This window comes from Mytilus edulis, chromosome 14, assembly GCF_963676685.1.
Source record: "Mytilus edulis chromosome 14, xbMytEdul2.2, whole genome shotgun sequence".
NCBI classification, from domain to species: Eukaryota; Metazoa; Mollusca; class Bivalvia; order Mytilida; family Mytilidae; genus Mytilus; species Mytilus edulis.
The window spans coordinates 24,073,851-24,087,113 of NC_092357.1; the positions used below are offsets into that span (position 1 = coordinate 24,073,851).

The following is a 13,263-nucleotide window of genomic DNA, read 5'->3' on the forward strand; positions in this document are numbered from 1 at the left end:
TTCATATTTGAGCTTTAATCGGATCGTTTTTAATGACTTAATCAGTTAACATCTTTCACATAAACTAATTGAATCAAGTGAAATAGACAGTTTTAAAAAAGTGTTTAATTAGTGGTCAAAATCTTTCTTCAGATGAAACTGAAATTTGATACCAAAGGGACAGTCAAACTCACAAATCTAAAACAAACTGACAACGCCATGGCTAAAAATGAAAAAGACAAATAAACAACAGCACACACGACACAACATAGAAAACTAAAGAATAAACAACACGAACCCCACCAAAAAACTAGGGGTGATCTCAGGTGCTCCGGAAGGGTAAGCAGATCCTGCTCCACATGCGGCACCCGTCGTGTTGCTTATGTGATAACAAATCCGGTAAATGGTCTAGTTCGGTAGGTCACATTCATGAAAGGGAAGGGGATTGTAGTTACGATGTAAGTAACATATCCGATATCATTTGTGAAACGGTTATTCCATAACGGTCAACCAACTCGTGATGGCTCTGTAAAATTTACGAAGGTATGATTTCAACTTCACCATTTGGAACTCTTGGTTTAATAGCTTCCTTGTGAGCAGTAACCCTCTATCAAGAATATCATGATAGGAAATCCAAGCACGGGAATATCGTATCAACTGGGAGATATATACCCCGTATGCAGGTCCTGCTGGAATGTTGCTACTTAGAAATGGAAAGTTCACAATTGGAAAGCTGACATCATCTCTTTTGTCGTAAAGTTTTGTTTTCAACCGACCGACATTGTCAATTAGGATTGGAGTCGAATGTAATCTGTAATAGATGGTTTATTATTAACTACAGGGTGTAATGCCAATTTCCAATGTAATGGATGATCTGTTTATTTACTACAGGGTGTAATGCCAATTTCCAGTGTAATGGATGATCTGTTTATTTACTACAGGGTGTAATGCCAATTTCCAGTATAATATATAATCTGTTTATTTGCTACAGGGTGTAATACCAATTTCCAGTGTAATGGATGATCTTTTTATTTACTACAGGGTGTAATACCAATTTCCAGTGTAATGGATGATGTGTTTGTTTACTACAGGGTGTAATGCCAATTTCCAGTGAAATAAATTATCTGTTCATTAACTACAGGGTGAAATGCCAGTTTCCAGTGTAATAGATGGTTTATTATTTACTACAGGGTGTAATGCCAATTTCCAATGTAATGGATGATCTGTTTATTTACTACAGGGTGTAATGCCAATTTCCAGTGTAATGGATGTTCAGTTTATTTACTACAGGGTGTAATGCCAATTTCCAGTATAATATATAATCTGTTTATTTGCTACAGGGTATAATACCAATTTCCAGTGTAATGGATGATCTGTTTATTTACTACAGGGTGTAATGCCAATTTCCAGAGTAATAGATTATCTGTTTATTTGCTACAGGGTGTAATGCCAATTTCAATGAAAATAGCACTGTATAAATGTGGAGAATTCAAAACACTTTTAAGATTGGAAAATTTACATGTGTTCAATAACTATAATTAATGACAACTATATCAACATATTATATTATTTATAGGTAAATGTCCTAATGGTGGATTCAGATGCATCGGTGGAAAGTGCATAGACGCTTCAAGGCTTTGTAATGGGAGAACAAATTGTCCTGCTGGTGACGATGAGGGAGAATCAGCATGTGGTAGGATAGTTATATGTGACAAAAGAATAAGTGATGCTTTAGGACCTTCATACCTTACCACTTATGGTTTTCGATTGGGTTCTTGTTGCAAAAATATCAATATACTATATAGTATTTCATACTTCGGACTGTTGTTTGATCTTTCGTTGTTTTAATTATGTATATCTTCCAATAATGAGTTTGTGCATTGCCTTTTTATATCATGGATTAGATTTGACAACCATCAATAAGTTCGCATACCCATAGATTGGTTCAATCGTTGTAACGGATACTGTGGATTCATTATTATTCGTTGATTTTTGTGGGTTTCGGGGTTACAAAAGAAACATGAGGTTCAAATAATTAACGTATTAGAAAATTTATATAGGTTTTGTATCTAGAGAATGACAAAACCACAAAATCAAATATCCACGAAAAATACAAGTTTTCAGCTATCCACGAAAATTGATACCAACGAAAATAAATGAATCCACAGTTTGTGATAGAATATATCAATATGAGTACGAGTGAACATCACAATACAGTGAGTAATAAATACACCCAAACTCATTTTTATTTATTTCTAAAAAATTTGTTCAGGGACCTCGGTTGCTGCCTGGTCTAAGCAGTCGAACTTCTCTTTCAGTAGCCTGTCAACACTGATATTGTGAGTACCGATAATGCACGTTACAGATGTGCTTCACTCCAATCATAATTTAATAGGATTTTCTAGTCAGTCAACACTGACGTTGAGAGTTCGAACCCTGCTCGTGCGGGTTCATTCGACTCCAATCCTTATTGACTAGAATTGACAGTTTTCCTATCGAAGGTCGGTGGAATTCTCCAGGCACTCCAGTTTCCTTCACCAATAAGAACTCGCCGCCACGAAATAGCCTAAATGCGGTGCTTAGAAGTGGTGCTCCAACACCAAAAATCAAATCAAAATCTAATTTCTCAATTAAAAGAGGGACAGTCATGGCCAAAAATGAAAAAGACAAACTGACTAACAATAGTACACATGACACAACATAGAAAACTACAGAATAAGTAATACGAACCCCTAAAAAAACCAGGGATATTCTCAGGTGCTCCGGAAGTGTTGCTCATATTATAACAAATCCAGCAAATATTCTAATTCGGTAGGTCACATTCATGAAAGGGAAGGGGATTGTAGTTAAACAAACCTGTATAAACATTGTGTCATAGATCAACTTTATTCGTTCTGTGTATATTCACTTGTTTGTGTTAATATGTATGTTGATTGAGTCATTTCAATTGATACTCTATAGTGTGTCTTTCTATGTTTTGATTTAACACTATTGTTGCAAGTAAGGAGGAATGTTAGTACCTATTAAAACGTATAAATCCGCTGCATTTGTTTACACCTGTGTCAAGTTAGGACCCCGATGTTCAGTGGTTGTCGTTTATATATATATAAATAAAAATTGCGGTTTTTATCCAACGCAATCATAGGTTTGAACGTAGTTTTCAATTTAGACTCGTTTATATTTTTTCGTTTGTGCTTGTATCATATTTTCCCTCCGGTTTTTATGGTCCGTTCATCTTATATTGACTCTTAAAATTCAAGAGTCTATCTGAAATTGAGGGTTAATATGGCCTTCCAAATACCATTTTGATCCCTAACATCACTGAAGAGACATATATCGTCGAAATCTAGATCAGGTGTACAAAAAATAAATATTGACCCCTTGTGTTTGTGGCATAACATCTTGGCCACAAGTTTATCGTTTTCTGTTTCGTATTAAATTTATATTAAGATCAATTTTGTTACATCTTGTGATCAATTTTATTTGGCAATCGCCAATGGCAGTCAGCAGGGTTTAAGAACATCAGTTGTATTTAGACCCATCTACCAAGAAATTTGTTTTACATGCACACGTATAAAAATTGCAGTTTTTATCCATAGGGTTGAACGCTGTTTCAATTTAGATTTGTTTATATATCAATGTAACCGTATTCGTATGCTTACATGGGTGATATAAAATACATCAAGGGCAACAAGTTTATATAAAAACAATATTTTGTACGAGTTCTAAAATAAGATGATAAGAGAGTGTCACCAGCTCTCTGTACGTAATGGTTTAAATCGGAACAGCAAAGTAAACATTAAAATATGAAAATAGCACTGTATAAATGTGGAGAATTCAAAACACTTTTAAGATTGGAAAATTTACATGTGTTCAATAACTATAATTAATGACAACTATATCAACATATTATATTATTTATAGGTAAATGTCCTAATGGTGGATTCAGATGCATCGGTGGAAAGTGCATAGACGCTTCAAGGCTTTGTAATGGGAGAACAAATTGTCCTGCTGGTGACGATGAGGGAGAATCAGCATGTGGTAGGATAGTTATATGTGACAAAAGAATAAGTGATGCTTTAGGACCTTCATACCTTACCACTTATGGTTTTCGATTGGGTTCTTGTTGCAAAAATATCAATATACTATATAGTATTTCATACTTCGGACTGTTGTTTGATCTTTCGTTGTTTTAATTATGTATCTCTTCCAATAATGAGTTTGTGCATTGCCTTTTTATATCATGGATTAGATTTGACAACCATCAATAAGTTCGCATACCCATAGATTGTTTCAATCGTTGTAACGGATACTGTGGATTCATTATTATTCGTTGATTTTTGTGGGTTTCGGGGTTACAAAAGAAACATGAGGTCCAAATAATTAACGTATTAAAAAATTTATATAGGTTTTGTATCTAGAGAATGACAAAACCACGAAATCATATATCCACGAAAATACAAGTTTTCAGCTATCCACGAAAATTGATACCAACGAAAATAAGTGAATCGACAGTTTGTGATAGAATATATCAATATGAGTACGAGTGAACATCACAATACAGTGAGTAATAAATACACTCAAACTCATTTTTATTTATTTCTAAAAATTTGTTCAGGGACCTCTGTTGCTGCCTGGTCTAAGTAGTCGAACTTCTCTTTCAGTAGCCTGTCAACACTGATATTGTGACAAACTCCGAAACAGCGGTTACGTCCTCTTTACTACGCTACGTTGACTTTAGCGAAGCAACGTCACCACTGTTTCGGAGTTTGATATTGTGATTACCGATAATGCACGTTACAGATGTGCTTCACTCCAATCATAATTTAATAGGATTTTCAGTATTACTACCAAAATTTGGTGGTACTCTCCAGCCACTTGGTTTCTCTCCACCAATAAAAATTGACCACCACGAAAAATGGTATTAAACATCAATCAATCAATCATAAAATTGAGAATGGAAATGGGGAATGTGTTAAAGAGACAACAACCCGACCAAATAAAAAACAACAGTAGAAGGTCACCAACAGGTCTTCAATGTAGCGGGAAATTCCCGCACCCGGAGGCGTCCTTCAGCTGGCCCCTAAACAAATATATACTAGTCCAGTGATAATGAACGCCATACTAATTTCCAAATTGTACACAAGAAACTAAAATTAAAATAATACAAGACTAACAAAGGCCAGAGGCTCCTGACTTGGGACAGTCGCAAAAATGCGGCGGGGTTAAACATGTTTGTGAGATCTCAACCCTCCCCCTATACCTCTAACCAATGTAGAAAAGTAAACGCATAACAATACGCACATTAAAATTCAGTCCAAGAGAAGTCCGAGTCTGATGTCAGAAGATGTAACCAAAGAAAATAAACAAAATGACAATAATACATAAATAACAACAGACTACTAACAGTTAACTGACATGCCAGCTCCAGACTTCAATTAAACTGACTGAAAGATTATGATTTCATCATATGAACATCAGGCACAATCCTTCCCGTTAGGGGTTTAGTATCATACCATCATAACGTATATGAGAAGAACATCAACCGTGTCATGCCAACAACTGTTTTTAGAATAAATGTGTTTAGTTCCGATGCAAAGACCTTATCAATGACTCAATATTAAAATATGCAATCTTTAATGACTTGACAACAGTATCATAATTATATCCCTTCTTAATAAGTCTATTCAAAGGTTTTGTAAGTTTCTGAGGTGAATACTGACACCTTTTTGCTTTATAAAGAATATTTCCATAAAAAATTGGATGTGAAATACCTGAACGTATTAGAAGTCTGCATGTTGAGCTATATTTACGAATGATGTCTTTATACCGATGATAAAATTTAGTAAATGTTTTGACTAGTTTGTGATATCGAAAACCCTGGTGTAATAATTTTTCAGTAATACATAAATTTCTCTCGTTAAAATCTAAAACATTGTTACATATACGAGCGAATCGTACAAGTTGAGATATATAAACACCGTAAGATGGTGACAAGGGAACGTCACCATCTAAAAACGGATAATTAACGATAGGAAATGAAAAATCATCCCTTTTATCATAAATTATATGAATCTCGCCAACGGTGTGAGTAAGCACAAATTGTGAATAACATCTGCAAATGTGCTTATCCTCATTTTTATCATGTACTGCCACTATAACAGAACGACAGCATACCTAACAGAAAACAATATGATGAGGTTTTCAAATTAATATCAAAAGAGAGCAATTTGAATCAATTTGAGTTGGCAGAAGAATTCAAAGGTTGTTGATACCGATGACAATATAATGACAATATACATGACAACTGTTGTGTGTGTTTGTAACTATATGCCACCATCAATATTTGTTAAATAGGCATGTCATCCATTAATTGGATATTTTGATTGTATATTAACGTTTTTTATAACAGATTGTTGTCATTATTATTCTTCCATATGATTTTACGGATTGTTGCTGCTAAAATAACATTATAATTTAGGAATGGCTGTAATATTTTTTCTGTTTATGAAGAAATAACATAAAACATGTGGTGCACACTGAATAACGCGCGTAGCGGGTTATTTAACAGTGTGCACCACATTTTTTATGTTATTTCGAATAGAATGACAAAATATTACAGTTATTTCTTATAATTTAATTCTAAATTCCGTTTTAAACCGGTGTAAATCATAAAAAAACCGTTGATGACGTCATGGTCACATGTCAAAATTGTGTCTATGATATGACAAACAAATCGCCGTCAGCCAATCAGAAGACGCGTTACATTCAAAATTCAATTAAATTTAAATATAATTAAGAAGTAGAAACATCGGCAACTAGAGAAATTTGAAAATTGAATCTACCAAGGTTAGGAAGCACTAAGTTTGAGAATTTTCAGTGATGAGTAGTCATATTAATACACAGTACACTGAGAATTCGATATAGTTTATCAGAGCTAAAACTGAGTATATCTAACAGAAAAAAAAGTTAAAAAGGGATCAACATACATTGTAAATGAGTCAAAATCAGTCAGTTTGTTTACATATTTTTCATTACATGCATTCGTTAAGAGATGTTTGAATTTCATAGGATGAACACCTATTTCTATTTAATAGCTTCAACCACGAAACCAACAACACAACCGACGACAACAGTACCCACTACAACGCTATCGACAACAGAAACTACAACAAGACCAACAACAACATTATCGACAACATTAGCTGCTACACAATCGACAACAGAAGCTGCTGCAACCAAATCGACAACAGAAGTCGCTAAACTATCGACAACAGAAGCCGCAAAACAATCAGAAACAGAACAGAGGACATCAACACAGACGACAATGAGGCCAAATGGTACTTAATAAAATATGATAATTAGAACTTCATATGATAAACATTTGTGCTGAAGCATTTAATTAGAGAACTTTTAATTTGTTCATTGAAACTGTAGCTATACAAAATGTTACGGAAACAAATAATTTACATAACATTTGTCGTGTCTGTCATTATTTTTTTATCAGTTGGTGTCGTTTGGTGCTGTGTTACATTTTTTTTCGTTCATATTTTTGTACGTACACACGACCGTTAGTTTTCTCGTTTGAACTGTTTACATTAATTTGGTCTTTTTTGGGACCTTTTATAGCTAACTATGCAGTATGGTCTTTGCTTATTGTTGTACGGTGACATATAGTTGTTAAAGTGTGTGTTATTTGGTCTCCTGTAAAGAATTGTTTCATATACAATCATACCACATCTTATATTTTGTTAGACAACGTCATTGCTAAAATAGAAAAAAATCTGAGGGTTGCTCCGGAGGGATCAGCAGATCCTCTCCACACTTGACACTCGCCGTGTTACTCCTATAGAATACGATGATAAGTTTTTATTTATTACATTGTTATATTTTATTTTTAATTTTAGTATGTGGATCAGATATCATAAGAGACTATTTAAACGGATGTTCTGGTAAGTAACGGGCAATTATATTCCATTGATAGTTTGTGCAAATAATAAACTTATTAAATAAATACAATAGAATTGAGAATGGAAATGGGGAATATGTCAACGAGACAACAACCTGAAGATAGAAAAGATTACAGTCAAAAGCCAGCAATGGGTCTTCAATGCAGCGAGAAAATCACATACCTTAAATAAAAATGCAAGCACATCAATAAGTGAATAATTTTGTATGATTATTTTTTTCGACAGTGTGTTCATAAATAAAGGCAACTGTAGTATATCGCTGTGAAACAGTCATAAATCGATAAAACAAATTTCAACCGAGGGAAACACATTAACTATAAAAGGAAAACAACGAAACAACAGAAATACTAAAATGCAAAACAAAACCGCCAACAAATATAGAAACGGACTATTTGATAACAACAGCCATATTCCTGACTTGGTACAGGACATTTTTAAAATAAATAAACGTGTGGTTGCAATATTTGTTTTATAGCTCATAATGAACCTATTTTACCCTAGTAATTTTCTGGAGCTCTTTATAGCTCAATGCTCTTCAAATTCGTACTTTATTTTGCTATTATAACATTTTGTTTATTCGAGCGTCACTGATAAGTCTTTTCTAGACGAAACGCGCGTCTGGCGTAAATAATATAAAATTTCAATCCTGGTATCTTTGATGAGTTTATTTGCTGCTCGGTGTGAACCAAGGCTCCGTGTTGAAGACTATGCCTTAACCTATAATGGTTTACTTTTATAAATAGTGACTTTGCTGGAGAGTTGTCTCATTGGCACTTATACTACATCTTCCTATTTCTATTTAGTCGTACTAAACTAAGTAATATGGGGACGGAGTCCCCAATAACAGTAGAAAATTCAATAAAAAAAAAATTCGGGAAAATTTCCCGAATTTTTCATTGTACTAATGAACTCAAAATCGTTCAATTTTTTTTATGTCATGTTTTGAAATCCCGGACATGCGCAGAAATGTACAATGTACTTCCTTTTTCCGGTCTCGTTTGTATGAAACTTTGAGTAAAATATATATTTATCAGTCTAGTATAAAATAGGAAGGAACGCGCAATACCAATTTCATTTTTAATAATTCCTTGATATGAAAAAAACGTTACCTGATGATGTTTCGTTGTTTACATTGCATATGACGTCATAATTTAAATAACGTCACAACTAAAATCCCTAACAACAGAACCAAAATCGGAAACGTTACGGTATTTCCGTTTCTTTTTTTAACAAATATTTAAGTTACAAAAAAATAATTTATACAGACTTCGTCCCCATTTACAGGTAATGCCTGCCTCATATTATTCTTAAAATCATACTTTTAGGTGCAGCTAGTGTTGGAATGAGCATCATGGTGTTTGGACTGTGTTTAGTTGGAGCATTATATGTGATTACTTGACGGATGACAATTAAAAAGGGACTGAGTATCAAATATAATGTCTATTTCTTAATTTCTTAATTTTGTTTTAGCTTTGTATTGAATTCTAGAGCAAACGTTTATCAATGTTTATGTTACATTTATTAAGTAATAATCAGTGTATTTTCACATTTATGTGGTGACATGTATGTGTATATATCTTCATGATTTCTTGGGTTTTTTTTTTTATTTTCTACCTGAAATATTATACAATAACTGTTTTTGATGAGGTAAATATGTAGTTTTATTGACTTTGAAAAACTTATATATATTGAGGCCAAACAAAAGACAGTAATTGTTTTATTCCATATTCCGAGAGAAATGTATGTAATGGCAATTATTTATCACAACCAATTGTACATCAATTTTTTTTTCTCCAAAACTTTGCACGTAAAAGCACGCGACGTTTTAAGCGGTAAATATACTTTTTTCAGCAGGTGAATATGCTTATTTATTCAAATTCCTATTCATATAGAAAAACCTACTAAAATTTTATCAATTTGGAATAATTAACATTGTTTCTTGTGAATCAATTTGAACAACATATTATACATGTACATACCATGGTAATATAACAACTGTAAGTCGCACTAACGAAACATATTTCAAGTGCTAAACAAAATATGTATTTAACAATAACATTTACGCAATTCAATCATGGAAAAAAAATAATCTTTGCAATATTTTCAATTTTTTAAATTAAGTTTTGAATTTATGAACCCGATTTTCTTTGTTCGAAATGAGAATAATTTTTTAATATTGGTAGTGATTGAAACACGTGCTTATGATTTGATCATTTGATCCACAGAATATAAAACTGTTGATATATAGGTTTTTTGTTTACTGAATGGTTGTTATCTTACTTTAAAATACTAAATGTGTATATTATTTAATGAATTAGTATCATTTTAAACCTTTCATTCTCCAAATGCAATATAACGGAATATATATTCGGAAGTTCTTTTTTATATATTTTTTAATGTATCGACGAATTTTCACTTGAATATAACAATAAATGATTATTGTAAACCAACTTATTTTCGCGGATACTTTATTTCGCGTTTTACCATTTCTTGGCCACGTCGCGGCTATTTAATTTCGCGATTATCTGATTTACTTGATGAAGTTTATTAAGGAAAGATCAAAGATTGACATATTCGCGACGATTTATATTCGCGTTATTTTTCTACTCACAAAAGTCGCGAAAATAAATCGCTCGCGAAAATAAGTTGGTTTACAGTATTCAATATCACTTTGTTACGATTTCTTTCCTCCAAGCTCATTATACAAATAAATTACGTAGTTCAGTCGCATAAAGTTCCATTATATTGACAACGATATGTGAACAAAACAAACAGAGACAAAGCATTATTGAGTAAGTAGATATACAGCTTATCTATTAAAACATAACTTAAGAATATACTCCATAAAAGTATGACTGCGTAGAGTACACACTGTTAGAACTAGAAGTAGAAACTACACGTAAGTATAGACAGGCAGAGGTTGCGGTTTTCGAAATCGAAAAAAAGTATTGAATGCATTGCATAACACATTTCGAAATACAAAGACTTCTGAATACGTGTATTTTCGATTTTTGTATTGTATTTCATCTCACTTCTGAAATGAAGGATAGTCACGAAATTAAATCTTAATATAATTTTTGTGTGTTATTGAAGGCCGAGAGTCGAACTTGTTAAAGTAGTTGTTAACTTTAATGTATGTTGGTCTTTTTTAAAGGGCGTATTTGAGATGTGAATTTAATATTAACAATTCTAAACAGTTTAATTCAGGTCAACTTTTAGCACTTGAGGGGTAGGTATGGTAAGCTTATGTTGATGGTTTTATGTTTGTGTTGTTTATCCGTCTTTTTCCTACAAGCTGATTGCTTCTATTTAAACATTGTTAAATATTCAACATGAGGCAACGAAAGAAAAAAGTTTAGCAGTAGCGGATTCAGAACTTTTTATAAGGGGGCCCACTGACTGACCAATTTCAATCTAGTGATTTCAATATAATCAACACAAAAAATCCATAAGAGGGGTGACGGACCCATCTGGATCAGCCTATGTTTTGGTTTTAGTCAGGCTTAGGGCAAACTGGTAGCTATTTCTATATAATTTTTTATTCGTACCATTTAATACATTATTGTTTATCTGAGGTCAAATATGGTATTAAGCAGTTCTTAGTAACATACTCGATAATACAGAATTTTCTTTTATCCTATATACCCAGTATGCATTGCAATGGTGAGAAAATAACACCGAAATAAAATGATAAAATCAATTAGTGTTTGCAATCTCGTGTTATAGATGTCATAGATAAGCAACACCATCAACTAACAAGTTGACCAACACCTCATATGTGCAGTCAACTTACTGTATTTAAAAGAAAGATGTGACAGGCCGTATCTCGCTGCCATTTAAACCAACAAAAAAACAAATTATGACAGAAACATTAAATCTGATCTGACGTTATTTGATATTACATACAGTTGAATTACAGAAATCCACAGAAATTGTTGAAAAAAGCAAATGGACATTTACAAGTAAATATTTAATACTTTTAACATGTTTAAAGCCCTTAATTCTAATTTTTCCCTTTAAAAGTTTCTTTCTGTAATAAATATTATTTAACAAATGTTGTTTGAGTAAAACCATCAAACTTTTTATCCGATATAATAGAAAACCCTTTCAGTTGATTGGTTTGTAGGATAAAAACCTATTATCATATCTTTATGCTGCCCTGATGTTCAAAGCACAGTTTGTTTCATTCATGTGTTGTAGATTCATTACACTGATTTAAAAAATTTTTAAATAAGTGATCTGATTGCAAAGGACAAAACTGTGCAACAGAGACTAAATGAAGTACATGTAAGCATAAATTAACAAGTGTAGATCACAGAGTTTTCATCAACAATGCACAAACCCAATAATACATAGTAAGCTAGTAACGGCCACGGAATGACAAATGTAAATACCCTAAATCAGAAACAAAAACGCCTGATTTTTGTACAAAACATCATACGATAACCCAATTTACGCCAAACACTCCAAAAACATAAGAAAGTGGTGAAGAACAAATTATAGACGTCAATTGGAAGTTCTTTACTTTTCATATCAAACGAAAGAGCATAAACAACTAGCAAAAGAAATAAAGACACAACGTACAGACTTGAGAGCTCTCGCAGTTATTTAGAGCTATTCGTTAGCAAATTCAACCTGACCACAAATCCTATGCATCGACTAAAGGTTTTTCTGAATAATCAAAATAAAAATATTACTGAACGAGTGAAATACCTAAATATAGATTCTGTTTTAAACAGAGATCCCATAACGGGCTTTCGTATGGCATCACATTTGCTCCTACAGGAATATTTTGTTATTGAGCCCGTAAACAGGAAAAACACTTCGATAAAAAATTATAAACGGAAAGTCTCTATGAAAATGGCAATACAGACGCCAAAAACAAATCAGACAAATGGATAACTGTCATATTTCTGACTTGGTTCAGGCACTTTTGTATTTAAACAATGGTGGAGTAAACCTGGGTTTATAGCTAGCTAAACCTCTCACTTGTATGACAGTGGCATAAAATAGCTCAACATGTTTATGTTATATCTTGTGCATGCAGTCTTGAACTTGCAAAATGGAAATAAAATCATCATAGAAACCAGGATTGAAATTGTGTATATGCGCCAGTCGCGTCATTGACACTTTAATAAAAAAAAAAAACAATGCTAAAAAGGCCAAACAAAGACCGAATATTTTAAACAAATATGACACAAATTTATACTTGATATCAGTATTTCAAAATAACAAAGAACAGAATATCCTATATTGACAACTTACTTGATAATAACTAATTTAATGCAAATAAAAACTGAAACAATAAGGATTC

General features: G+C 32.7%; 1 protein-coding gene across 1 annotated transcript in view; it reads left to right on the forward strand.

The window, feature by feature from the left end:
* Positions 1–13,263, forward strand: part of LOC139504067 (uncharacterized) — a 98,137-nt gene that overhangs the window by 33,562 nt on the left and 51,312 nt on the right. Inside the window, exons 10-13 of the mRNA XM_071294125.1 lie at positions 1,556–1,672; positions 3,904–4,020; positions 7,077–7,319; positions 7,887–7,931. Coding sequence (XP_071150226.1) covers positions 1,556–1,672; positions 3,904–4,020; positions 7,077–7,319; positions 7,887–7,931 — 522 coding nt within the window. The remainder of the gene's footprint in view (positions 1–1,555; positions 1,673–3,903; positions 4,021–7,076; positions 7,320–7,886; positions 7,932–13,263) is intronic.